A 25,392-nucleotide genomic window follows, 5' to 3' on the forward strand; every position below is an offset into this window, starting at 1 on the left:
CTGGGTCGCCAGGTTCTCGCCGCGCTCCTGAAGATAAGGGCGGGCGGGGCGCCACGAGGGGGCCGCTATAAGGAGGCCGGGGCGGCTGGCGCGGCCCCTAAAGCACGCCACGCCAGCGTCATGCTCAGCGCCCAAGAGCGCGCCCACATAACACAGGTCTGGGACCTGATAGCCGGACACGAGGCGCCCTTCGGGGCGGAGCTGCTGCGCAGGTGGGTTGGGGCGGGGTCTCCAGAATCGCCGGGAGGAGGAGACCAGGGTACTGGGACTGAGTCCCGGGTTGGTGGCGAGTCTGAGCGGGTTTTCCCGGGGTCTGCGCAGCGCAGACGCTGGAGGGACCGTCCTCCCCACATCCCTGCTCCCGCAGGCTCTTCACTGTGTACCCTAGCACCAAGGTCTACTTCAGACATCTGGGTGACCACCCAGACGAGGTGCAGCTGCTGAGCCACGGTCAACGCATGCTCCAGGCGGTGGGCGTGGCCGTGCAGTACATGGACAACCTGCGCGCAGTCCTGAGCCCGCTTGCCGACCTGCACGCACAAGTGCTGCGCGTGGACCCCACCAACTTCCCAGTGAGCCACCCGGGGCGCAGCAGGGCTCGCGGCGCAGCCTAGGCGGGAGGGGAGGCGGGAGGGGAGGCACCGGCGAGGACAGGGCCCTTCTCACCGGCCTCTTCTCCGGCAGCTGGTGATCCAGTGTTTCCAGGTGGTGCTGGCCTCCCACCTGCAGGGCGAGTTCACGGTGGAGATGCAGGCGGCGTGGGATAAGTTCCTGACGGGCGTGGCCGTGGTGCTGACGGAGAAGTACCGCTGAGTTCCGTGCCCCGCGGGTCTAGGTCTGCGAAATTCAATAAACAGGCCTCAGTAGGCTGGAACCTGCGCACGTGTGTTCTTTGGGGAGCAGACGGACTGGCGTCGAAGTCGCCGGTCGGAGAACCTCCGGGTCCTGAGGGGAGACTCCAGGAACCGTAGGGTGCAACACCGAATCTTTGCTGACAGTGGAACCAGGGGCCTAGGAGCAGGGCCTCTGGCACTCAACACAGCCTGAATGAGGACATTTCCAGGGCTGACAGTCCTGGGTCTGGAACGCGCCTGGCACCCTGAGACAGTTGCCCTCCTGGGGCAGCGTCATGTGGTGGGCCCATGGAGTACTCCCTTTCGGCATCGCGGCTGCCAGACGGTTGGCTAAGCACGTCCTCATTCACTCTCATCTCCATTGCTAGCTCCCTCAGGAACTGCAAGTGTCAATCTTCCCCTCTTTAACACACAGTAGCGGGCACCAGAGACCCTCAACCAAGTTTCTGGCCTGAGGTCAAACAGACTTGGTCCAGGGATCCCTGGACCTCACCTCTGTTCCTCCTCCATTTCTTCCAACTCCAGTCTCAGTCTCAGTGCCTGGCCCTCGTCCGAATTAGTCCCTTCCTCTGAATCTCCTGGGGCAGAGAGTGGGGTATGTCGACACATTCCTAGTCCACATAGACACACTGTGTGACACTATGCATGTCCCTAAGCAATCTGAGCCTTATGCACCCGACCAAAAAAATCCCCAACTTCACTGGGTCTTTGAAGTGATTTTTGAAATAATAATCCTAAGGAAGGCTGGTTGTCTGGCAGGCCCGAGTTTACCCAACCCCCACCCCAGCTCCAGCACTCTGGCTCAGTCTCTGCAGCCCCTGGGCCATAGCGCCCCATCTTATACACAGACAGACAGACACACACACTGTCAATCTCTCCTCGGCAGCACTGGGGCACGGATCTTAGCTATCAGTCCAGAGCCTTTGCAAAGACAAGAGCCCAACCCTCCAAGCTCTCCAAACTCTGAATGAGGATGGTTCCCTGGATGACAGTCTCAGGTATGTTCAGGGCTGGACACTCATGTGACCAAGTTTGAAGGGGGATGCTGGACACTAACCCCTCACCCAGACTGGGCAGAACCCCCCCTCGGTCTCTGCCCTTTAGTGCGAAAGCAGCTTGCTTCACTTCGGAAAAGATTGTGTTCCTCTCTCAGACTGGCAAACGGAAACCTCCATGCTACCCCAGCGTGGGTACAAACTCGGTTCCAGGGGGTTTGGGTGGCTCAGAAAAGTGCGTGAGCTGTTCAACCCACAGAACCAGGGTAGAAGTTACCATAAATAGCTGCATTGCAGCCAAAGCGGGACAGGGCAGGGGCCATCTTGGGACCCCGACACCCCACACACTCTCCAGACCCATCTTTCCAGGCCAGCACCTTCTGGCCTCGCGCCAGCCAATGAGCGCAGCGCGGGCGGGCGTGCCCCTGGCGCCGGGAGCATAAAAGCTCGCGCACTCGCAGCCCCGCACTCTTCTGGTCCAGACCCAGACTCTGAGAGAACCCACCATGGTGCTGTCTGCCGCCGACAAGGGCAATGTCAAGGCCGCCTGGGGCAAGGTTGGCGGCCACGCTGCAGAGTATGGCGCAGAGGCCCTGGAGAGGTGAGCACCGCACTTGCCCCGAGGGGACCGGGCCGCACGCCGGGCGCGTCCTTGTCCCGGGCCGCTCGGCCTAAGCCCGGCTTTCCCGCCTCTTCACCCAGGATGTTCCTGAGCTTCCCCACCACCAAGACCTACTTCCCCCACTTCGACCTGAGCCACGGCTCCGCGCAGGTCAAGGGCCACGGCGCGAAGGTGGCCGCCGCGCTGACCAAAGCGGTGGAACACCTGGACGACCTGCCCGGTGCCCTGTCTGAACTGAGTGACCTGCACGCTCACAAGCTGCGTGTGGACCCGGTCAACTTCAAGGTGAGCTCGCGGGCAGGGCCGGGACAGATCTGGGCTAGCGGGGCAGAGAATGCGGCGGCGCCCCCACCCAGCCCCCGCCCCCCTGACGTCCCCTCTCTCGGCAGCTTCTGAGCCACTCCCTGCTGGTGACCCTGGCCTCCCACCTCCCCAGTGATTTCACCCCCGCGGTCCACGCCTCCCTGGACAAGTTCTTGGCCAACGTGAGCACCGTGCTGACCTCCAAATACCGTTAAGCTGGAGCCTCGGCGACCCCTACCCTGGCCTGGAGCCCCCTTGCGCTCTGCGCACTCTCACCTCCTGATCTTTGAATAAAGTCTGAGTGGGCTGCAGTGTCTGTAGCCTCGGGTCTCTGTGTCCGCGAACCGGCCGGGGTGGGCGTGGTTCTCAGTCCCTAAGAGTGAGAGGGTGGAGGAGGGCGGGGAGCTAAGGCTGAGGGTCCCAGAATCTGCTGAACCAAGTTCCCCTCCTGGGAAGACTTTCAAGGGTTCTCTCTGAGGTGGGGAGTGCTGAAATGGCCACCCTGTTTTGAAATTTTTCTGATCCCCCTTAAACATAGTTAGATGAAAACAAAAGCAAACCACACAAATAGGCTCTTCCTTGTGCAAAAGTAGGGGCAGGACAACCTCCAGGAGATTCCACTTCCTCCCTATCAGAGACAAGGGGGATCGGAACAGGGATCGCGGCCCAGGCACCCGTCCTGGGTCACAGGAACTCTCTGCGGCGTTGCGGGGGAGGGGCAGTCAGTGAGAAGAGGGGCCTCTAGCTCGCTGCCGTCTTCAGCAGGCTCCTCACTCCCTTGTCCCTGGAGTCTGCGAAGCTCACTGTGCCCCTAGCCCTGCGTTCCCTGGCCTCTAAGCCCCCTCCCCACATCCATCCGGGCTTCTGGGGTCTCCTGGCAGTTCTGCCTTGGTCCTGTGAGCAACCTTCAGAAAGGCCCTTGGACTCCACTCTGGAACCTCGAACACCCAACCCACCCTGTAGCCCTTAAGGACCCAATCAGCGCCTCCAGCCCAGCCCCCCACCCTCGTCTTCAGGGCAACTCTGCGTTGGATAAAAGGTGAGGAGGGTGGCGGGGCCACTGATGATCACGTTCTTTTGGGGCAAGGACCTCTGAACAGCTGGGGAGTTACTTCCCCTCTCACCACGTACTCTTCCACTATCCCGCAGCCCCATTCACTTTTATTTAAATGTAGAAAATAAATGAAAAATTAAAATCCACCTACGTTTTCACAGGGGACTTCCCCAGCGGTTCAGTGGTTAAAAAAAAAAAAAAAAAAAACTGCCTGCAAAGCAGGAGATCCAGGTTCCATCCGTGGGTCGAGAGTATCCCCTGGAGGAGGAAATGGCAACCCACTTCAGTATTCTTGCAGGAAAATCCCATGGATAGAGGGCCCTGGCGGGCTACAGTTCATGGGGTCACAAAAGAGTTGGACACGACTGAGTGACTAAACAACAACATTTTCACACACACGTGCACCTTTTTTTATGTTATTCAAAAGAGTGAGAGAGTCCCTCCATCCTGTCTCCCCAACCCCCACAGAAACAGCTGATTTTCAAAGTCTGGGACTGAGCCCACTGGCTTCTATTCTGTGCTGAGGGGATGCAGTTATGTCTATAACTGTACCTTTTTTCCCCCCAAAAAATATCATTCTACCTTACATATGTTTTCCTTCAACTTGCTCTTCTCACTGATCTGTGTATCCTCTACCTGTTTTCTGGCCAATTCATTCAGTTCTGTCTCACTTATTTCGATATTTCTGTTAATTTTCCAGTAAAATCCTTTGTCAATTGTTCTCATAAGTCATTTGTCTTTTCTTATATCTATGCTGGAGGTCTTCCCATATTATGAATGTAAGCCTTCGGCTGAGAAACGTTCCTCAAGTCTTGCCTTAAAAGGGCCGGGGCTGCAGGAACCAGCACCCGGGGAGAAGAGACTTGAACCCAGAGCTCCATGCAAATTCTGTAACCCGCTCTCAGTATCTGTTCGTTCCAAGACTGCCACTTAGTTGCATTCAAAAACTCTCTGCGGAAAGAAAGGAATCTGGCGCCAAGGCTGAAGAGGAACAGGAGGCTTGGACTGGGGTGGGGGTGGGGTGGGGAGGAATTCGCTGATTACATGTGAACGGTGAGCCAAGTGTGTTACTGGCTGCCTCTGGCATGGACTAGGCGCACTCAATCGCCCGTTCATTCACTGATACTGCCCAAGTTTAAAATGCCCAGAGTGTGCCAAGCCTAGGTCCGGGGTGGATAGCACGGGCTGACTTACTCCCTTCCGTTCTCAAGACAGCTGACGGACTCTTACAGGATGCAGGAGCGGGCATCCACCCAGCTCCACAATCCCGCCCCTGCCACCTGGCGCGAGGCTACCACTTTCGGGGAAGGTGGACGCAGCGGGCGGGAAGCAGACGGTGGAAGCAAGAACCCCGGGTCAGAGTCCAGGTCTCCGTGGGTGGGTGAGGGAAGCACCCATCGCCCGGCCGGGCGCAGGTCGGACGCCGCGCGCCCTCTGCGGTCCAGGTCCGGCCGCGCATGCCGCGTGCCAGCCAATGAGCGCAGCGCGGGCGGGCGTGCCCCTGGCGCCGGGAGCATAAAAGCTCGCGCACTCGCAGCCCCGCACTCTTCTGGTCCAGACCCAGACTCTGAGAGAACCCACCATGGTGCTGTCTGCCGCCGACAAGGGCAATGTCAAGGCCGCCTGGGGCAAGGTTGGCGGCCACGCTGCAGAGTATGGCGCAGAGGCCCTGGAGAGGTGAGCACCGCACTTGCCCCGAGGGGACCGGGCCGCACGCCGGGCGCGTCCTTGTCCCGGGCCGCTCGGCCTAAGCCCGGCTTTCCCGCCTCTTCACCCAGGATGTTCCTGAGCTTCCCCACCACCAAGACCTACTTCCCCCACTTCGACCTGAGCCACGGCTCCGCGCAGGTCAAGGGCCACGGCGCGAAGGTGGCCGCCGCGCTGACCAAAGCGGTGGAACACCTGGACGACCTGCCCGGTGCCCTGTCTGAACTGAGTGACCTGCACGCTCACAAGCTGCGTGTGGACCCGGTCAACTTCAAGGTGAGCTCGCGGGCAGGGCCGGGACAGATCTGGGCTAGCGGGGCAGAGAATGCGGCGGCGCCCCCACCCAGCCCCCGCCCCCCTGACGTCCCCTCTCTCGGCAGCTTCTGAGCCACTCCCTGCTGGTGACCCTGGCCTCCCACCTCCCCAGTGATTTCACCCCCGCGGTCCACGCCTCCCTGGACAAGTTCTTGGCCAGCGTGAGCACCGTGCTGACCTCCAAATACCGTTAAGCTGGAGCCTTGGCGACCCCTACCCTGGCCTGGAGCCCCCTTGCGCTCTGCGCACTCTCACCTCCTGATCTTTGAATAAAGTCTGAGTGGGCTGCAGTGTCTGTAGCCTCGGGTCTCTGTGTCCGCGAACCGGCCGGGGTGGGCGTGGTTCTCATTCATTGCCTCGGACTAAGGAGCTCTCAGGCAGAGGGAGAGAAGGGGAAAATGGGACGGAGGGGTGGGGGTGGAGCCTGTCCCACGGCCACTGCCTGGGATTCTCTGGGCAGCCCTCACCCTCAGCCTGGAGTGATTTCTGAGTACATTGGCCCTTCCCTGAATTCATCCCAGAGCCTTGCATGTTCATCACGGAGATTTTTGCGCAAATGATCAATTTGTTGGCCGACCTCCAGCCAGGACTCGGAGCTCTCCCGGGGGCTCCCGGAGCTGGGTGGTGGGGAGAACACAGAGGCCCTCTGGGTGCCTCCCTCCCCACCAAGTGCTTAGAGGAAGGTAGGGGTGCGTAGTGCCCTTGTAGAGCCAGGCCAGGTCCTGGAGGAACCTCTGTCACCTGGTACACCCACCCCTCCAGGACACCCACCGGGCGATTGAGGGTCTGAAAGCCTGATTTTGGGCACCCAGCTTAGGATCCACTGCACTGCCCTGAGGCCCACTGACTCCCCCTGGCGCTGCTGTGGAGAGGAGAGCCAAGGCCAGGGTGCCTACACTCAGAGGTGCTTTCTTCCCATGGAGAATGCCCCTAGCACCTGTGGCTTGAGGTGTCCAGTGCAGGCAGTGGTCCAGCCCCAAGCTTTCAGCTGGGAGCAGTGTCCTTTCTTCCCTGGGCCCAAGAGTCATCGTCAGAAAATGGATGGCAGGTTTCCTGCTTTTAGCATGTGAGCTCTCTGTAAGAGGCAGTCTTCCTTATTTTACTATTAGGCAAAATGAGAGCCTGGACTAAAAGTGGAAACAACCCAAATGTACATCGAGAGATGAGAGGACAAACAAAACGTGGTCTAAACAGACAATGGAATAAGTTATCCAGCCATAACAAGCAATGAAGTGTAAATACATGCTACAAACACAAAAGACCACGTACTGCATGATTCTATTCACATGAAATGTCCAGAATAGGCAAATTCACAGAGGCCAAGAGCAGACTGGTGATGTCCAGAGGCTGGAGGGCAGGGGTTACGGACTGACTGCTGATGGGGAGAGTGTTTCTATTTGGGATGATGAAAAGTTCTGGAATTAGATAGTGGTGATGATCACACAGTGAATATGATTAAAGTCACTGGATTGTACACCTGAAAATGGCTAAGACAGTAAATTTTATGTTATGCCAATTTCAATGCATTTTTTTTAAAGGATGTATAGTGATGCCTGGCACAGAATGAGTGCTACATGGGTATTAGCCATTATGTGGAGGATCTATCCTGTACTGTGCCAGGTCGCTTCAGTTGTGTCCAACTCTTTGCGATCCTATGGACCACAGCCCTCCAGGCTCCTCTGTCCATGGGATTTTCCTGGCAAGAATACTGGAGTGGGTTGCCATGCCCTCCTTCAGGGGATCATCCTGACCCAGCGATCGAACCCTTGTGTTCCCAATACTCATGTCTCTTAAGTCTCCTGCATTGGCAGGTGGATTCTTTACCATTAGCGCCAACTAGATTTCTATTTGGGATGATGAGAAAGTTCTGGAATTAGTGGTGATGGTAACACATAGTGTGAATGTAGTTAAAGACACTGAATTGTATACCTCAAATGGCTAAGACAGTAAATTTTATGTGAATTTCAATGCATTTTTTAAAAAAGGATGTATAGTGATGCCTGGCACAGAATGAGTGCTTTATAGGTATTGGCTATTATTTCTAGGATCTATCCTAGCTACTCTGAATGCTCATTGTCCTGAAAAGGGCATCTGCTATGAACCAGGAACAACCTTGGGAAGAAGAAACTGTTACCTGCCTTATATTCCATAAATGAGAAAACAGACTGACGTTCAATGCCAAACTCCATGCTAAAATTCAGGGCCACCTAATATTGACACATACTAAATATTAGTTTCCAAAAATAGGGATTTCAGGGTCCAGGGCGATTGGGAAGGCCCCAGGTTAGAGCTGACGCTCCGTGGAGAGCTCCTAGACCCCTCCTGGCCAGATTCTGCGACCAGAGGCCCGGTGCCCCCTGGAGGCCAAGGGGCCAGCAGGCCGAGAGGCGCAGGCGCAGCCCAGGCTTCACCGAGACGCCTAGCGCGGGGCAGGCCGGTCTCCACCATGGTGCTGGCGCCGGCGGACCGCGCTGCAGTGCTCGCGTTGTGGCGGAAGCTCGGGACCAACGTCGGCATCTACACGACGGAGGCCCTGGAGAGGTGCGCACAGGTCCTGGCGCCTCAGAGCTCACCTGTCTTCAGCGCGCTCGGGGGATGCGTCCCCCGCCGTCCTATTCCGGAGCCCTTCCTCCCCAGGCCCCGCCATCAGGACGCGCCTCACTCGCCGTTCCTCCCGCAGGACCTTCGTGGCCTTCCCTTCCTCCAAGACCTATTTCCTCCACCTAAACTTGAGCCCCGGCTCCGCCCAGGTCGCAGCCCACGGCCAGAAGGTGGCCGACGCGCTGAGCTTGGCCGTGAACCACCTGGACGACCTGCCGGGCACCCTGTCGTACCTGCGCGAGCTGCACACGCACAAGCTGCGCGTGGACCCGGTCTTTTTCAAGGTGAGCTCGCGGGTGGGGCCGACGCCCATTGCCGGGGGAGGGGGCTCTCACCAGGCAAGGGGTGGTGCACCGCGTGGGAACCATTCTGTCTGCAGCTGCTGTGCCACTGCCTGCTGGTGACCCTCGCCCGGCACTACCCCGGAGACTTCAGCCCCAACATGCACGCCTCGCTGGTCAAGTTTCTGAACCACGTGATCTCGGCGCTGGCCCCCAGCAGTGGCTAAATTGGGAGGGTGGTAGCGGGGGTCTCCAGTGTTTGAGTAAAGTCCGCAGTCCCGGCTGTGCCCGTGTTCTCTTCTAGGGGCCTGACGAGGGTGGGACGCCCTTCCCAAAGAGAGGCGGGAAGTCTGGACAGGGGTTCTCCACTCCCACGTGGTAAGCCCCGACGCACCATGCCCTTGAGCGTGGCCACTTAGAGGTGTCGGCTGGGCCCCCGCCCGGACCGTCTTTCCCGCTGCAGCCTTCGGACACCTCACATGCACCTAGTTAGTACCGCCCGGCACAGCTTGCGAGGAAATTAGGGACGGGCGCCCCTGCCGGGGTGGAGCGGGACTGCACCTCCTGAACTGAACGCGCAGAGCACTTTCAGCAACCGGGAAGCTTGGGGTCAACGGTGCCTTTGCCAGACTCCGGACCTGGTCGGAGGAGGTGGCCCCTGCAGCGCACCCTGCCCCCATCCCACACACCAGACAGAACTCAGAGCGTCTTCCTTTAAAAATTTTTTCTCATGGAATCAATCACGGTCATCGCAGAAACTTCAGGAAACGACTCCCAATTGCTGCACCTCAACTGCCCATGCCTTCCTGTGGGTTCCGGACATACATTAACAGCATGAATTTCTTTTTCCTTCTTCACAATTTCAGATACAGGATTCGTTCTTACTGTATATCTCAGCAACCTCAGCACGTTTTTTTCTTTCCTTATTAACTATAACATTTTTTCACTTAAAGGAAGCACTTGAGGTCTTTGGTGCATTAACTCCTCTTGGGCACTGAGGCCACTATCAAATAAGGGTCACTGTGAACACGAGTGCTGCGGTACTAGGACAGTCCACCTGGTACCAGAGAGGACCACTAAGTGACCAGAGGGGTGACTCACACCCCAGTGGGGAGGGGTGATGGCACATTTGGAGAGATTTCTCATAAGAATATATTCAGTTTCACATTGACATGATCAGAGGAAACTTAACACACACGAGATGGCAGCAGCTCCCCCTAGGCGGGGCCAGAGGCAGAGAAGGCAGGCACTCGGTCTAATCCCAGCAAAGGTGTGATTTTTCACTTATGTTTTCCACTTTCACAACTAATTTGCAAAAAACCTTCCCTGAGTATTTGTAGCTAAAAGCCTACGCACTAACATTGTCATGCCCTTGGAGGATTTCTTCAGAAGTAATTTCTGGCTTTTTGAGAATATCGCCAAAATTGCTTTCCTGGGTTTCGCCAGCAGATGAGCGCCTTGCACCCTTGGCCGCCTCACTTGCTCACTGCTAGAAGACCACCCACTTCCCAGGGTAGCGTTCTTCCTCAGGTTGATCCAGATTTTGCCCATTTTTTCCCGGGTATTTCCTGGGGGGACTCTTTCCTCCAAATAAACCCAGCCCTTCCTCAGGTCTCTGGGCCCAACCACGCTCCATGGCTCTGCCTGTTCTGAGCTGCCATTTCCGATCTACACCCTCATTTATGACAATTAGGAATGCTGGATAAGACCCTTTCCACCCTCTAACAGCAAGTGGATTCGGAATCTTCAGACCAGATAACTAAGTGAAGGTGAGAACTCAGATGTCACAGCACCTAAACCACTTGGGTTCTGAGGTATTTTCCAAAATGAGCAAACTTGAGCTGAAATTTTTTCCTTACGGGTTCACAGTTCAAAGGGCCAGTAAAAGGTGATATACCCAAAAGGTGACTTTCCCATAAACCTGGGGCCCTAAAGATATCCCACTGGGTTATCCTTTCTCCAAATACAGGGACTGGTAAAAAGAAATAATAAACAGAAAGAAAAAAGGCCCTGGCTATTCAGCAGAAAAGAAAACATGCTTCCCTAATAAAATGAAATCACATGCTGATATGCAAACAAATCCCCCCACCCCCCGCCGAGAAATAAGTACTTCACAGGCCACAAGGTGCCAGGGCTGACAAACTCACCAGGCACACAGGGCGAGGCACCTGCATGAAAGCCAGCAGCCACTGCAGATGCCACCTTCAATGCAACTTGGCTTGAAACATCTGCAGGGAACCACAGAATATAAAAAGGCACATAGCAGGACTTATCTGGTGGTCCAGTGGTTAATCTGCCTGCAACTAAACTTGAGTGCCACAACTGAGCCCACATGCAGTGAAGAAAATTTAAAAAGATAGAAATAGGTTTTCTGAGAGTGCAGAGCAGTGTGGTGCTTGTGAGCTTCCAGCATGGCGTACCAGGGCCAGGGCTGGAATGTGCAGAAGGGGCAGGTGCAGCCCATCAATCTCATCTTCAGATGCTTGCAAAATAGATCGCGGATTCAAGTGTGGCTTTATGAGCAAGTGAATATGTGGACAGAGGGCTGTACCATTGGTTTTGATGAATATATGAACCTTGTATTAGATGATGCAGAAGACATTCATTCTAAAACAAAGTCAAGAAAACAACTGGGTCGGATCATGCTAAAAGGAGATAACATTACTCTGCTCCAAAGTGTCTCCAACTAGAAGTGACAGATGAAGTGAGAAATTGTTTGGCAATACCGTTGGTTTTTTTAGGTGTCCTTTGTTAGAGATGTAGTTCTAAAACATGTATTCATATTGTTCTGCTCACCCTTGTTATTACCAGATGACAATAAATGCTGTGGGACGTTTTTTTTTTAAGATAGAAATAGCGTTACGATTTCCAAGGTGACAGAGTAGAAAACAGGGTGTTAAAATATTCTAACACAACCCCCCAACCCCGGGGAGGAGGGCTGAGCTGGGCAAAAATGGAAGGAAAAATGTAAAGACCCCAAAATATGGCATCAACAAAACAAAGGAGGAATTCCCTGGCGGCCCAGTGGTTAGGACTCCACACTTCCACTGCCCAGGGCACAGGCTCAGCTCCTGGTCAGGGAGCTAGTCTCACTTGCTCTGTGGTGCATGGGTTGGTCAGTCAAGTTCATTCTGGTTTAACTTTCTGGCCAACCCAATATTGACTGTGTGACTTAAATGACTCAAAGAAGGGATAAAGATCAGACTTGAGGCTTAAAGATGAAAAGCGCAAATACAGTAAAAAGAATTATCAATGGATCCAGAGACTAAAGTGGACCCTGCAGCGCTCCCTTCTGGTGTTCTCATGTGGGCACCTCCCCTTGTGTGGCTGTTCATTGCTGTTTTTAAATTTTATTGGCATATTGTCGCTATACAATGTTGCATTAGTTTCTGCTATATAACAAAGCGAGTCAGTTATACAGACATGTAATAGTTTGCATTTGTTAATCCCAAATTCCCCATCCATCCCTCACTGAAGCTTTTTTTAATGTGGTAAAATACAGGGCTTCCCTGTTGTTCACTGGTAATCTGCCTGCAATGTAGCCGACCCAGGTCGATCTCTGGGTTGGGAAGATCCCCTGGAGAAGGGCATGGCAAACCATTCCAGTATTCTTTCATAGAGAACTCCACAGACAGATGCCTGATGGGTCACATCAGACAGATGCCCATGGGGTCGCAGAGCCTGTCAAACATGACTGAGTGATTAACACTAACTCATGCAAAATATAGGTAACACACACTTACCAGTTCAACCACTGTAAAGAGTGCGGCTCAGTGGCATTCATTTGATTCACAACAGTGTGCCATCACCACCTCTAGCCAGCTCCAGAACTTTCTTACAGCCCCAAAGGAAGCCCTTTGTCTACTACCAGGCACCCCCTCCACACCCCTCCCAGCCCAGCCCCATGGCTTTACTGATCCTGGCCTTTCCATGTAAATGTACACAGCTTGTGGTCTCTCGTGTCCAGCATGTCGCTCAGCACATTCTCAAGGCTCACTGGTGCTGGACCTGCATCTGACCTGATGCCCTGATGCTCAGGAGCTGTGGGACAATTAATGCGTGCTGTCTGTGGTGATTTTCAAGGACAGCAAAGCTCTCTGGAAGGACTGTGGGGCAGATGAGGGCACCGAGGAGCCGGCGATGTACCGCAGGTCCTGTCTGCAGTGTTTTGTGCTCTCTTCTGCTCAGAGGCGGGGCCTGGCCTGGGGCTGAAAGGCCTGGATCCCAAGGTGGCTGCACTTGGGCAGGTGTTCCAAAGGGGACAGGAGCAGCCCCAGAAGGCCCAGGACAACGTAATACTGCACTGTAACATATCACGCTGTTGTTCAATTGCCCAGTCGCCTCCAACTCTTTGTGACCCCATGGACTGCAGCATGCCAGGCCTCCCTGTCCCTAACCATTTCCGAAAATTTGCCCAAGCTCATGACCACTGTATCAGTGATACCATCCATTCATCCCATCCTCTGATGTATCACACTAAACACCATTCTGTACTGCATACTTGAAGTTGCTGAGTAGTGCTTAAAACTTATCATAGGAAAAAAATCATTTTGCAAAATATATCAGGTCATTAGAACGTACACATAAAACTAAAATAACATTTGTCAATTTAATTTCAATAAGAATTTTAAAAAGAAGGTGGCCAGGATCCAGGTGGGGGAAGTCCCCTTGGCCAGCAGTTAGCAGCTTCTCTCTTGAACTGTGAGGACAGCACCACCTCCTCAGGAGGGCAGCCCTGAGCCCACGGGCACCAGCAGGGGAGTCAGGCAGGCAGGCTGGGGGTGGCACGGGGAGGGCAGAGAAGGGGGAGAGCAGACGCAAGAGGGTGGCACTCGCCAGCGCTGTGGGGGCTCAGGACACGCAGGGACCCCCAGGCTTCCCTCACGGGCTCCCAAGTGCCCCTGGGTGGGAGCAGAGGGCCGCCTCAGGCCAGGGTTCACTGGCACCTGGGGGCAGACCTCGTGTTGACCCCTATCACATGCCACCCTGTGCTGGGGGTGTGGGTGGTTACCTGAGGGCCTGGCTTAGGGCTTGTGGAGTGGACATAGAGCAAGCCGCTCACCGCGCCGCGATCAGGCCCAGGATGGCTCTGCCCTCTTCCCCTAGGTCCAAACAAGTGTCAGCATCGTATGTGCCAATGACAAGAGCTAGGAGACCTGCCCTAAGCTGTCCCAGAGATGCCACTGAGGGCTTGTGGCCCAGCTGTCAGGGTGCTTCGGACCAGCAGCAGCCCGGGTAAACAGCTACATTCTTGGTACTGGTACAGGCTAGAGTTGGTGGGGTGGACGAACCCTGTTGACACCACACTCAGAAGTAACTGATGTTGATCACAAGTCGCATTCTGCGATTCCAGAGACAGACAGCAGACCAGTGGCTGTCAAAGGCTGGGGCCGAGGGGCATGCCTGCTGGTGGGTGTGGGGCTGGGGTGACGAGACGCCCCAATGCCACAGTGATAAACACGACACTGCAAGCACACTGAAGACCACTAGACCGTACGCTTTCGAGCGGCTGAAATGTTGAATTTTATGAGATAAGTTTATCTCCATCAAAAAACCAACCAACCTACCTGGAAAAAAATAAAACCTACATTCTTGGATCCCTCCCCTGATCCACAGGAAGCCTAGAGGGGCTCACACCACCTGCTACAACAAGGCCTGTGGGTGACAGGGGCACGGGATGAAGTCCCAGCACTGCTCAGCTCAGCCCGGCCGCCAGAGCAGGACCACCCTGTTTAAGGCAGGGGACCCTTCCGAGGCACAACCCCTTCTCCACATGCACAAACCATGGCTGGACACCGGCCCCACCCCTGGAATCAATCCCTCCTGGTTCCCAGGCCAGCCGAGTGCACGCACCTGCTGCACAGCCCTCACCCTGGGAAGATGGCCCGTGTCCACACGCCGCAGCAAGGGTCTGGACCGCCGTTAAGGCCGTGGAGTCCCACAGAGCTGCAGGGCCAACACCATCCCTCCAGCCCTCAGGTCCCAAGACTGCAGGCCTGGGCCTTGCTAGAGACCCCCAAAGAGAGGGGCAGAAACCAAAGCATCCCTGCCCCCAGCTACAGGCCCCCCGCCTGCCCCATGGACAGACTGGGGCCTCCGTGCCACACCCCTCACCCCCGCTCCTGAGCGGAAGATTGGGGCTGGGGGAGTCCCTGAGAACTTGGGGACTGAAGGGGCCAAGGGCACCACACAGCCCTGGGTCTGACCACAGGCCCCTGGAGATCTGCACCTATGGGCTCGGCCAACCCCTCTCTCACCGAGGACTGCCATCACCGCCCGCTCCCGGCATCCCTGCTAAGCCAGCGCTTCCCCACAGCAGCACTCTAACAAGGACGAGAGGGTGCGGGTGAGCGGTGCCCTCCTCCCAGCACCCTCCCGGTGCCACCCCTGGAGCCGCGCTCACCCAGGCAGGGCTGTGGCCTCCAGAGCAGCCCGCTGTACACCTGCGCCCAGTGGAGTGGAGCCAGCTGAGGAGCCGAGGTTCAGGGGCTGGGGGGATCCAGGCAGCCCCTGCAGTCAGGCCAGGGCACGCCAGGGGCAGGCAGGTGCCTCTGGACTGACGAGCAAGCACCCAGCTGTGGGGGGAGCAGAAGCCTCCCCCCAGGCATCTTTGACCCCAGCCCATCTGCTTTCTCACTGGGACCTCCAGGCTCCTATAAGGTCAGGGACGCCATCTACCCGCTGCCTCTTCAAAACCAGCCTCCAGGGATGGCAGCAGACAGAGTGCCACGCAACCGTGCGTCAGAAATGCAAGCATGTGTGCCCTGTCACCACAACACAAACAGAACAGACCCCCAAACACCCCCTTGGGAGGTTAAGAATGGAGACCTGAGGAGCTGGGCAGTCTTTGCCCTGGCTGCCCACTCAGTCCAGACCCCTCCGTCACGAGCCGGGTTGCAGGGTGGAGTCAGGAAACCACCAGCACAGCCTGGGCTTCTCTGCCTGCCCCCGCCCACACCCACCTCTGCCCTCCTAGGGCTTTCCGCCCTGCTTTCCCAGGGCTTTTATCTACTTCCCACAAAGATGGCACGTCCCCTGCTCCCCCGCAGGTACCTACCTGGTCTCTCAGTGGCCACTCTGGCCCAGCCTGGCTGCAGGCCAGGGCAACACCCCTGGGCGGAGGAACATCGCTGATGCCAGACCTCTTTTCCGTGGACACAGGTGGCTGGGGGAGACCCTGCCAGAGGGCAGCAGAGCAGCCCACTACCCACATCCCTCCAGAGGGAAACAAACCGCAGTGAGGAGCCTAGAAGACGACCACCGACCACGCCCTGGGGCTGGCAGCCACACGACCCAGACCCAGTGTCCATGTGCTCTGCACAGGGGTGTGGGTGTGTGTTTCACAACGTGGCCATCAGAAGCTACCTCCAAAAATAAAACCACACACTCCCCTGATGAACTTTCCTGGTAGCTCAGACGGTAAAGAATCTGCCTGCCAATGCATGAGACCTAAGAGACACAGGTTCGATCCCTGGGTCGGAAAGATCCCCTGGAGAAGGGAATGGTAATCCATTTCAGTAGTCTTGCCTGGAGAATCCCATGGACAGAGGAGCCTGGCCGCTACAGTCCATAGGGTTACAAAGAGTCAGACACGACTGAGCACGCCACAGTCATCCTCCCCCTGAAAAGTGAAAAAATGAAAGAGCTCCCAGTTGTATCTTCAAAACAGCTCACTTTAGTCTCGAGATACAAGCGGAAGAGCTGAGGGAGACTGGATAATACCACCAGCCCTGCCAAGGGTGAGCAGAACCACGACTGACCCCAAAGTCAACATGCCTTCCTCTGAGGACCTTGTGGCCATCATGTCGACCTTTCCGTGGGTCTTTCTTTGCTCTGACTAACTCCAAGAGGGGGGAACTGCAGCTTATTTGAGCTCCAGTGCTGGGCGGAGGCTGCTGACCACAAAGACAAGCAGTCCTCCAAAGAAATGGGGGAAGAGAACAAGCTTGGACCTCAGAAAGACACATGGGGCTGGGAGAGCAGACGGCTGAGTGCCTCTGGCTCCGTCAGCGCGCAGAACGCCAAAAGGCAGAGGGGAGCCCGAGGATGAGTCACATTTCTGGGCTACGTGCAGGTGACCTGGGCGTGCCCCCCACCCTGTGGAAGGCTCGGCAAGTCCAGCGCAGCCAGGACAGCAGAGAACGCACCGCGGCCGCCAGGAGGCAGTCTGTCAGGTTGTTTATTCCCGCTCGACACAACCCAGAACACAGGAGCAACTCTGTACACCTCTAGAAACTCACAGCTAGCTCCAAAACAATAGAAATGTTAAACTACAAAAGATGAGCTGTATTCAGCAAATAGAAAGGGTAACGTGAGGCCGTGTCAGACGTGGATCGGACTATTTACAGTGCCTGGGCGTGGGCTCAGATCTCGCCGGCCTCCTTCTCCTCCGACCTCCGCGATGCGGCCTTCCCGTTGGCACTCTCAAGCCTCCAGTCGGTGGCCCCCCGCTCACTCCGCCCGCGCTCCCAGGACTCCTCCCTTGAAGTCCGCTCTCGGGAGAACCTGGGAAAAGGGAACCAGAGGCTCATCGAGGGCTGGCCCTCCCTCCTGGGTGCTCCCCAGGCACTGACACCGTGGACTGTCCGTGCGAGGAAAGGGAAGACCCACACAGCTGGGAGGGCCCAGCAGGCACCGCACAGGGAGGGCAGGGCCGCCAACACAGAGTGGCATTTCCAAAGGGTTCTAGTAACAGGAACAGCTTTCACTAAAATGTAAACAGTGCAAAGGAAAATATAGCACGAGTTGATCCATTATGTAAAAACACAATGGAGAAAAAGTATTACCAAAGCGAATGGTGGGCGTCTCCAAACATGATCATTAGTGGTGTGTGTGTTTTTTTTAAATCACCACAACCGAGGTGAGCAGCCTACTAGGGCTGTGTGTACCAAGTGGCGGTGCATGTGTAGCCCAAGCATGGCCACGCCTACACGTGACACCTCTGCAGCTCTCAACTGTCCAGCCATGAAGCCACCTGCTGCCCCCAGCAGGTGGACTCCCAGAGCCCTGGGCCCCGTCAGGACCCTCAAGGCCTCAACGCTCAGTCCCTGGGTGACAGACCCCAGGCCCTGGCGCACTGAGCAGGGCTCACCTCCTGCTGCAGATACTAAAGGAGCAGAGTAGTTACTTGTATTTCGAGCTCCGGTCCCTGGATGCCCGTCGATGGCCACGGCTGTGGCTCCGGGAGCGGCTTCGGTGGCGCCGGTGTCTGTCTCGGGACCGGGAGCGGGACGACTTCCGCCGCTCTCTGGAAGTTGACCTCGATCGCCTGCGACGTCGGTCCCGGGAGCGCGACCTGCAACAGAGGCTGTGCTGACACCTTACTGCTGTCTCTGCTCTCTCCTCCCAGACTTGTAACCCGGGTTCACAACCCTCCCCTCAACGGCACCCTGGTCATGAATAACTGCCAGACCCTCCCCACCGATGCTTCCGGAAACATGCCAGGAACGTTCTGATCATCCCTCTCACTGACAGTGGACACCCACCCCATGCTGCACGGAGCCCCAATCAGGGCTCTCCTTCTAACCCACGCTCTGTGCCCTTCGCGACCAACCCTGACCCCAGACAACAAATGCCAAGTTATAAAGGCTAAGTATCAAGAAAAAAGCACATGAAAAAGGACATCTTACTGAGAATGTATCAATAGAAAACCTACCTCCTGCGATCTCTTGTTCTTGATCCAGACCTAAAATGGAAAAAAAGATGAGCAATTTCCTAAAAACAGCCCAATTCCTTACAGCTGAGGGGAGGTGCCCCACGTCCACATGGTGACGAGGGTCAACTTCCCACAGGACCTGCTATGAGGCCCGCCCCGGGCCCCCCACCTGTTGGAGGGAGAAGGAAGAGATCAGCACCCAGGGGTCCACGCTGCACTGAGCTGAACCAGTGGTTCTGCAAACTTCACAGTGGACACCAACCCAGCTACACAGATAGTCACGGTGCAGGGCTGGGCAGGACACCCAAGCTCCAAACACAGGCTCACTTTCCCAGGAAACAGTACACAATCAGCAATCTAAGAAATGCACTCGAGGGACCTTCCCTGGTGGTCCAGTGGTTGAGAATCCACCCTGCAACGCAGAGGACATGAGTTCAATCCCTGGTCAGGGAACTAAGATCCCATACGCCATGGGGAAACTAGGATCGTGTGCCACAACTACTGAGTCTACGCGCTCTGGAGCCCGTGGCCCTACAGAAAGATTCCACATGGTAAGAGGAAGACCCTCAGTTCAATTCAGTTCAGTCGCTCAGTCGTGTCTGACTCTTTGTGACCCCATGAACCGCAGCACGCCAGGTCTCCCCGTCCATCACCAACTCCCGGAGTCCACCCAAACCCACGTCCATTGAGTCGGTGATGCCGTCCAGCCATCTCATCCTCTGTCGTCCCCTTCTCCTCCTGCCCTCAATCTTTCCCAGCATCAGGGACTTTTAAAATGAGTCAGCTCTTTGCATCAGGTGGCCAAAGTACCAGGAGTTTCAGCTTCAACATCAGTTCTTCCAATGAACACTCAGGACTGATCTCCTTTAGGATGGACTGGTTGGATCTCCTTGCAGTCCAAGGGACTCTCAAGAGTCTTCTCCAACACCACAGTTCAAAAGCATCAATTCTTCGGCGCATAGCTTTCTCCACAGTCCAACTCTCACATCCATACACGACCACTGGAAAAACCATAGCCTTGACTAGACGGACCTCTGTTAGCAAAGTAATGTCTCTGCTTTTCAATATACTGTCATATATATAGGTGGACATATATATAGGTTGGTTATAACTTTCCTTCCAAGGAGTAAGCATCTTTTAATTTCATGGCTGCAATTACCATCTGCAGTGATTCTGGAACCCAAAAAAATTAAGTCAGCCACTGTTTCCCCATCTATTTGCCATGAAGTGATGGGACCAGATGCCATGATCTTCGTTTTCTGAATGTTGAGCTTTAAGCCAACCTTTTCACTCTCCTCTTTCACTTTCATCAAGAGGCTCTTTAGTTCTTCACTTTCTGCCGTAAGGGTGGTGTCATCTGCATATCTAAGGTTATTGATATTTCTCCTGGCAATCTTGATTCCAGCTTGTGCTTCCTCCAGCCCAGCATTTCTCATAATGTACTCTGCATATAAGTTAAATAAGCAGGGTGACAATATACAGCCATGACGTACTCCTTTTCCTATTTGGAACCAGTCTGTTGTTCGCTACATGCCTCAATTAAGATCCGATGCAGCCAAATTAATATTAAAAAAAAAAAGAAATACACTTGACAACAAGAGTGAACTTCTCACATCCTGTTCTAAGCAGCGATTTTCAACCTGTGAAGGAGGAAGTGACAAAAGATGCTGCTCACACACCATGTGGCTGGAGGGTGATTTGATAAAAACTCCAGGAAAGTAATTTCCTTAACACCTACCAGTATTTATATATTAAATTCCTCTCTCCCAGGAATTCTAAGGAACTTTATATATACTCAAATACATTCAAGGATGATCGTGCTCGCACTCATTCAAAAAAAGTTTTATAATAAGTCACCAAAAATTAAAATTAAAAAGCAAAGTTAACAAAGGTCAACAAGTGGGACTACATCAGACTAAAAAGCTTCTGCACAATGAAGGTAACCATCCGCAAAATGAAAAAGCAACTGAATGGGAGAAAGTATCTACAAATCAAGAAACTGCCAAGAGGCATTTATCCAAAATATGAAAAGAACTCACACAACTCTAAATGGAAGGGGGAAAAAAAAAGATTAAAAAATGGGCAGAGGACCTGAACAAACATTTTGCCAAAGAAGACATACAAAGGCCAACAGGCACATGAAAAATTGCTCCACAACTTTATCCATCAAGGAAACACAAAACAAACCATGATGGGCTGTCAGTACACATCTGTCAGAGTGCTATCACCAAATGACAAGAAACACAGGTGCTGGTGAGGATGTGGAGAAAAGCCAAGTACTGGGGGTGGGAATGTAAACTGGTGCAGCCATCATGAAAAACAGGATAGAGGCATCTCAAAAATTAAAATGGAACAAAAATTAAAATTACAATATGATCCAGCAATTCCAATTCTGGATATTCACTTGATGGAAATTAAATCACTATTTTGATCAGATCAGATCAGATCAGATCAGTCGCTCAGTCGTGTCCGACTCTTTGCGACCCCATGAATCGCAGCACGCCAGGCCTCCCTGTCCATCACCAACTCCTGGAGTTCACTCAGACTCACAGCCATTGAGTCACTGATGCCATCCAGCCATCTCATCCTCTGTCGTCCCCTTCTCCTCTTGCCCTCAATCCCTCCCAGCATCAGAGTCTTTTCCAATGAGTCAACTCTTCGCTTGAGGTGGCCAAAGTACTGGAGTTTCAGCTTTAGCATCATTCCTTCCAAAGAAATCCCAGGGCTGATCTCCTTCAGAATGGACTGGTTGGATCTCCTTGCAGTCCAAGGGACTCTCAAGAGTCTTCTCCAACACCACAGTTCAAAAGCATCAATTCTTTGGCGCTCAGCCTTCTTCACAATCCAACTCTCACATCCATACATGACCACAGGAAAAACCACAGCCTTGACTAGATGGACCTTTGTTGGCAAAGTAATGTCTCTGCTTTTGAATATGCTATCTAGGTTGGTCGTAACTTTCCTTCCAAGGAGCAAGCGTCTTTTAATTTCATGGCTGCAGTCATCATCTGCAGTGATTCTGGAGCCCAGAAAAATAAAGTCTGACACTGTTTCCACATCTGTTTCCCATGAAGTGATGAGACCAGATGCCGTGATCTTCGTTTTCTGAATGTTGAGCTTTAAGCCAACTTTTTCACTCTCCACTTTCACTTTCATCAAGAGGCGCTTTTAGTTCCTCTTCACTTTCTGCCATAAGGGTGGTGTCATCTGCATATCTGAGGTTATTGATACTTCTCCCGGCAATCTTGATTCCAGCTTGTGTTTCTTCCAGTCCAGCGTTTCTCATGATGTACTCTGAGTATAAGTTAAATAAACAGGGTGACAATATACAGCCTTGACGAACTCCTTTTCCTATTTGGAACCAGTCTGTTGTTCCATGTCCAGTTCTAATTGTTGCTTCCTGACCTGCATACAAATTTCTCAAGAGGCAGATCATGTGGTCTGGTATTCCCATCTCTTTCAGAATTTTCCACAGTTTATTGTGATCCACACAGTCAAAGGTTTTGGCATAGTCAATAAAACAGAAATAGATGTTTTTCTGGAACTCTCTTGCTTTTTCCATGATCCAGCGGATGTTGGCAATTTGATCTCTGTTTCCTCTGCCTTTTCACTTGATGGAAATTAAATCACTATTTTGAAGATACTTACAACTCCGTGGTCACTGCATTATTTACAATAGCTCAGACACAGGAAAATCTAAGTGTCCGTTGATAGACAGACCGATAAACATGATGTAGTTGTATATATACAGTGGCATGTTATTCAGTTAAAAAAAGAAGGAATTCTGCCATTTGCAACAACACAGATGGACCTTGAGAGCACTACGTTAAGTAAAATAAGTCAGTCAGGAAAAGATAAATGCTGTATGAGTTCAGTTTATGTGGAATAGAAGAGAGCCAAACTTACAGATACATAGAGCAGACTGGTGGTGCTAGAGGTAGGAAAACGAGGGTGGGCAAAGGTGGGAGGATGGAGACAGGTGATGACAACGTCGCAGAATGGTGCTGTGCGGCCAAGAGCACGCCCGCTGTGGGGGCCAAGGACCCGCGCACAGAGCCCACCCCGCGACGGCGGTCACCTGTGTGAAAAGACCCTCGTGTCTGTACTTAATATTTTTATACTGTTCCAGTCTCTTTATAATCAACATGTTACATAATTAAAATAATGAAAAACAAAAGTTAGCAAGTTGTTCACAAAGGAATCCCTCCAGGCGTCTGTGTGCCCAACATAGAGCCTTGGCTACTCTGGGCTCCAGACACTGCCCTGAACTCTGACCAGACCCACCACCCCTACCTGGCTGCTCTCAGGCTTCCCAGCCCTAACACGGTCAGAACCACCTCCCCTCCCAAAACTCCGCTCCCAGGCTCCCCTCCTCTGTCACCATCAGCGGCCACTCCAGGCCAGCTCCACTCCCGCTCTGCACAGCTCACACCGTCCGCTAGCAGATGCTATCAGCTCTGCCCCCAGAGCACACAGCTCGTCCCTGGCCCCTCCTGGGCCTGGACCCTCCCAGCCACTCACGTTCTCCTTGTTCCCACCCAACGAGCCTCAGCCCTTGGCCCACTCGAGCCCGTCCCTGGTGGATCCCGCCATAGGGCTTGCGCTGGGCAGGAATCTTTTTGCTCCTTTTCATGGCCACCAGGTACCTGGCAGACCTCAAGTGTCACAGGCAACAGCAAGACTGCCAAGTACATGGGGTGTCCTTGGGATGGGGGGCTGTCCTCAGGCTCACCTTCTGCTCAGCCGCTCCTCCCGCTCTCTCTCCTCTCGCCTCCTCAGCCGATCCTGATTTCTCTTCTCCTGCTTCTCAGCCACAGTTTTCTAAATAAAACGGAAAACTGGGAAGATGAGAGAGGCACATACACACTAGGGTGTGAACAGTGCTGAACAAAGAACGTTTACATGACCTCAGTACTGGCGATTTAAGAACCTTAGGGAAATTCAGGGAACAGGAACACAATTCTTTTTATTAACAAAACCTCTTAACAGAAAATACATGGAATAAAAACTGTTTTATGAATTCAGTGACAAACTACTAACAGGTGCTGTACTTCTAAGTTACAAAAAGTTTATCATATGACTTCAAATCAATCAATAAAGTTAAGGTTTTTACCCAAAGAAGACTCCACAAACTTTATGTGAAGGAGAACATGTGTATTTGATCAAGCACATCTTGCTTAGGGGAGCCAAGCTACCCAGCCTTGTTGCCGCCTGTCCTGGGGATGGGTTGTAGTGGACATGGAGGGAGGGAGGAGCACAGGAGATGGCCTGGAGACCCTGCCACTGGAGCACCCCAAAACCCACTTGGAGCCTTTCACACCATCTCATGCTGCTGAGAAGGCCTCCTCACCTCCCCCTGGGGAGGGGGAGGTATCCAGAGCCACAAGACAATGTCCAAGAGGGAGTGCAGCATGACCTAAAATATCAGCGCTGACAAAAGCCAGGCCCCCAGGAAGAAAGGGCACGGCTGGGGGTGCGTGTGTGTGTCTGCGTGTGACCTCAAAGCATCTGGGCCCAGGCTCTCCTATGCAGCTCCTCTAGCTCTGCCCTCTGACGTCATACATCCAACACTGGGAGCAGGACACAAGGACGCTGTCCCAGCACCTCGGTCTCCACACACACCCTGTCCAAGAACCGGGCTGGGGCTAGCATCAGCTCCTCCCCAAACCCTCCCCACTCCCTGAAACATTAGGTCCCCCCACAGGCAAGTCCTCACTCTTCTCCGCCTCCCTCCGCCGCGTCCATCTAGGTCCAGAACCTGCAGGTGTGCACACCGCCGGGACCACTGAGTGAAGCCCTCTCCAAACTGGGCACAGAGCTCCTACTCTCCTCATAGTTAAGAGGTGCACTTCCAAGCAACCTTTTCTGCTGATAGTGTAATAGCTATTTATTGAAATCTGCAACTTGGCTGTATTGTTCTATCAACTATATACTGCTCATAACCACAATGACAAAATACCACTTTTAGATAAGTGAATACTTAAGTTCTGAAGATTTCAGCAAAAGAAGTTTCAATGTATGCTGATGTAAAAAAAAAAAAAAAAAAAAAAAGACTTCCAGGTATAAGAAACATTAGGGCAAAATTCTGGGGTGTTATGGAATGGAATGACAATTTAAAGGAAAATAGGAATATAAGGAGTAGATTTTTTATGAAGATGGTAGCTGTCACCAAATTGTTATTTATACTATATTAGCTACATGGAATATATGCTTATACTTTATACCATAAACTTATAAAAAAATTTCCAACTTAAAACCATGTGACAGAAAGTATCACTTTTCAGAATTCCCCTGGAAGCACAGGAGATGCTCAAGACCAGTGGTGAGCCTGCCAACCGGCTCCCTCTCCAGTCTGAGCGCACACCACCTCCAGGGACCCTCCCTGGGCATAAGGGCGCCCGCCACCCACTGCCCATTCCTGGGGCCACACGTGGCCAGGCCTTGACTGTCAAGGTGGCCTACAGTTAGGGGCCACATGTCTGTCCTTCCAGATTTCGGGCTTCTGGAGGAAAGGCCTGCATATTTCCCAGCATCCTAGTACACAGCCAGGGAGGTTTCATCAGTCTGAAAACAATTCAGCTTATCCCAAAGTTGCTTAACTTTCCTTCTCAGCATTCCATATGCAGGACGCTGAATGCTGTAATCTAACCCAGGAAAACAAGGAGCCCCGAGGAGGGGACAGAGGCATCCAGCCGTGGGGCAGGGCCACCAGAAAAAGTCCCGTCACCTTCTTATGCTTCTAGCCTGACCACATTCCACAGGTCCACCCTCGCCCGAAGAGAAAAACCACAGGCTACTGGCTCTCTCTCACCTCCAAAGAGGTGTTTCCAGAGGGGTGCACGAGTTCTCTGTACCTGGGATGAATTCTGCCATTGCTCTCTGTAAACAAGGGGTAGTAGACTAAACAAACATCCCAGGCCCTGCTGGATTCTGAGATCTCAGGGAACACAACAATGACACCCGAGTAGCTCACTGTAAAGCTAAAGTATAAAACCAAGGCCTGAT

At 53.6% G+C, this 25,392-nt stretch overlaps 6 protein-coding genes across 9 annotated transcripts in view; 5 read left to right on the plus strand and 1 right to left on the minus strand.

Annotated features, from left to right (window-relative positions):
- The first annotated feature begins 111 nt into the window (after positions 1–111).
- On the plus strand, positions 112–813 carry HBM (hemoglobin subunit mu). Its single transcript, XM_019988253.2, has 3 exons — positions 112–212; positions 368–572; positions 685–813. Exons 1-3 carry the CDS (start codon positions 121–123, stop codon positions 811–813), a joined length of 426 nt encoding a protein of 141 aa, XP_019843812.1. The 5' UTR covers positions 112–120.
- Positions 814–2,293: 1,480 nt separating this feature from the next.
- LOC109578761 (hemoglobin subunit alpha) lies at positions 2,294–3,085 on the plus strand. The gene is made up of 3 exons (XM_019988252.2): positions 2,294–2,450; positions 2,552–2,756; positions 2,861–3,085. The coding sequence occupies exons 1-3, from the start codon at positions 2,356–2,358 to the stop codon at positions 2,987–2,989; spliced, it is 429 nt and encodes a 142-aa protein (XP_019843811.1). The 5' UTR covers positions 2,294–2,355; the 3' UTR covers positions 2,990–3,085.
- A 2,263-nt stretch (positions 3,086–5,348) lies between these two features.
- LOC109578763 (hemoglobin subunit alpha-like) lies at positions 5,349–6,140 on the plus strand. Its single transcript, XM_019988254.2, has 3 exons — positions 5,349–5,505; positions 5,607–5,811; positions 5,916–6,140. Exons 1-3 carry the CDS (start codon positions 5,411–5,413, stop codon positions 6,042–6,044), a joined length of 429 nt encoding a protein of 142 aa, XP_019843813.2. The 5' UTR covers positions 5,349–5,410; the 3' UTR covers positions 6,045–6,140.
- Positions 6,141–8,240: 2,100 nt separating this feature from the next.
- LOC109578045 (hemoglobin subunit theta-1-like) lies at positions 8,241–9,691 on the plus strand. Of its 2 annotated transcripts, none has more exons than XM_070779342.1 (3): positions 8,241–8,391; positions 8,531–8,735; positions 9,037–9,691. In XM_070779342.1, the coding sequence occupies exons 1-3, from the start codon at positions 8,297–8,299 to the stop codon at positions 9,112–9,114; spliced, it is 378 nt and encodes a 125-aa protein (XP_070635443.1). In that variant the 5' UTR covers positions 8,241–8,296; the 3' UTR covers positions 9,115–9,691. The 2 variants fall into 2 exon arrangements, with proteins under 2 accessions (XP_070635443.1, XP_019842594.2); XM_019987035.2 differs by lacking the exon at positions 9,037–9,691 and adding an exon at positions 8,831–9,015 and having other exon boundaries at positions 8,242–8,391.
- On the plus strand, positions 9,170–11,586 carry LOC139179669 (small nuclear ribonucleoprotein E-like). Its single transcript, XM_070779343.1, has one exon. The coding sequence runs from the start codon at positions 11,144–11,146 to the stop codon at positions 11,420–11,422; it is 279 nt and encodes a 92-aa protein (XP_070635444.1). The 5' UTR covers positions 9,170–11,143; the 3' UTR covers positions 11,423–11,586.
- Positions 11,587–16,893: 5,307 nt separating this feature from the next.
- The window catches only part of LUC7L (LUC7 like), a 32,409-nt gene continuing 23,910 nt past the window's right edge, over positions 16,894–25,392 (minus strand). For all 3 annotated transcript variants that reach the window (XM_019987434.2, XM_019987432.2, XM_019987433.2), the window contains 4 exons: positions 23,120–23,208; positions 18,388–18,417; positions 17,860–18,027; positions 16,894–17,237 (listed from right to left, as the gene is read on the minus strand). In XM_019987434.2, the coding sequence (XP_019842993.1) occupies positions 17,096–17,237; positions 17,860–18,027; positions 18,388–18,417; positions 23,120–23,208 (429 nt within the window). In that variant the 3' untranslated portion in view covers positions 16,894–17,095. The remainder of the gene's footprint in view (positions 17,238–17,859; positions 18,028–18,387; positions 18,418–23,119; positions 23,209–25,392) is intronic.

This window comes from Bos indicus, chromosome 25 (genome assembly GCF_029378745.1).
Source record: "Bos indicus isolate NIAB-ARS_2022 breed Sahiwal x Tharparkar chromosome 25, NIAB-ARS_B.indTharparkar_mat_pri_1.0, whole genome shotgun sequence".
Taxonomy (NCBI): domain Eukaryota; kingdom Metazoa; phylum Chordata; class Mammalia; order Artiodactyla; family Bovidae; genus Bos; species Bos indicus.

What these genes read in the sequence shown, in the direction of transcription:
- LOC109578763 (XM_019988254.2), top strand. Translation starts at nt 5,411, where the DNA reads ATGGTGCTGTCTGCCGCCGACAAGGGCAATGTCAAGGCCGCCTGGGGC. An exon ending in GGCGCAGAGGCCCTGGAGAG is followed by an intron (nt 5,506 to 5,606) that starts GTGAGCACCGCA and finishes CTCTTCACCCAG; the next exon opens with GATGTTCCTGAGCTTCCCCA. An exon ending in TGGACCCGGTCAACTTCAAG is followed by an intron (nt 5,812 to 5,915) that starts GTGAGCTCGCGG and finishes CTCTCTCGGCAG; the next exon opens with CTTCTGAGCCACTCCCTGCT.
- LOC139179669 (XM_070779343.1), top strand. Translation starts at nt 11,144, where the DNA reads ATGGCGTACCAGGGCCAGGGCTGGAATGTGCAGAAGGGGCAGGTGCAG.
- LOC109578045 (XM_019987035.2), top strand. Translation starts at nt 8,297, where the DNA reads ATGGTGCTGGCGCCGGCGGACCGCGCTGCAGTGCTCGCGTTGTGGCGG. An exon ending in ACGACGGAGGCCCTGGAGAG is followed by an intron (nt 8,392 to 8,530) that starts GTGCGCACAGGT and finishes TTCCTCCCGCAG; the next exon opens with GACCTTCGTGGCCTTCCCTT. An exon ending in TGGACCCGGTCTTTTTCAAG is followed by an intron (nt 8,736 to 8,830) that starts GTGAGCTCGCGG and finishes TTCTGTCTGCAG; the next exon opens with CTGCTGTGCCACTGCCTGCT.
- LOC109578761 (XM_019988252.2), top strand. Translation starts at nt 2,356, where the DNA reads ATGGTGCTGTCTGCCGCCGACAAGGGCAATGTCAAGGCCGCCTGGGGC. An exon ending in GGCGCAGAGGCCCTGGAGAG is followed by an intron (nt 2,451 to 2,551) that starts GTGAGCACCGCA and finishes CTCTTCACCCAG; the next exon opens with GATGTTCCTGAGCTTCCCCA. An exon ending in TGGACCCGGTCAACTTCAAG is followed by an intron (nt 2,757 to 2,860) that starts GTGAGCTCGCGG and finishes CTCTCTCGGCAG; the next exon opens with CTTCTGAGCCACTCCCTGCT.
- HBM (XM_019988253.2), top strand. Translation starts at nt 121, where the DNA reads ATGCTCAGCGCCCAAGAGCGCGCCCACATAACACAGGTCTGGGACCTG. An exon ending in GGGGCGGAGCTGCTGCGCAG is followed by an intron (nt 213 to 367) that starts GTGGGTTGGGGC and finishes CTGCTCCCGCAG; the next exon opens with GCTCTTCACTGTGTACCCTA. An exon ending in TGGACCCCACCAACTTCCCA is followed by an intron (nt 573 to 684) that starts GTGAGCCACCCG and finishes CTTCTCCGGCAG; the next exon opens with CTGGTGATCCAGTGTTTCCA.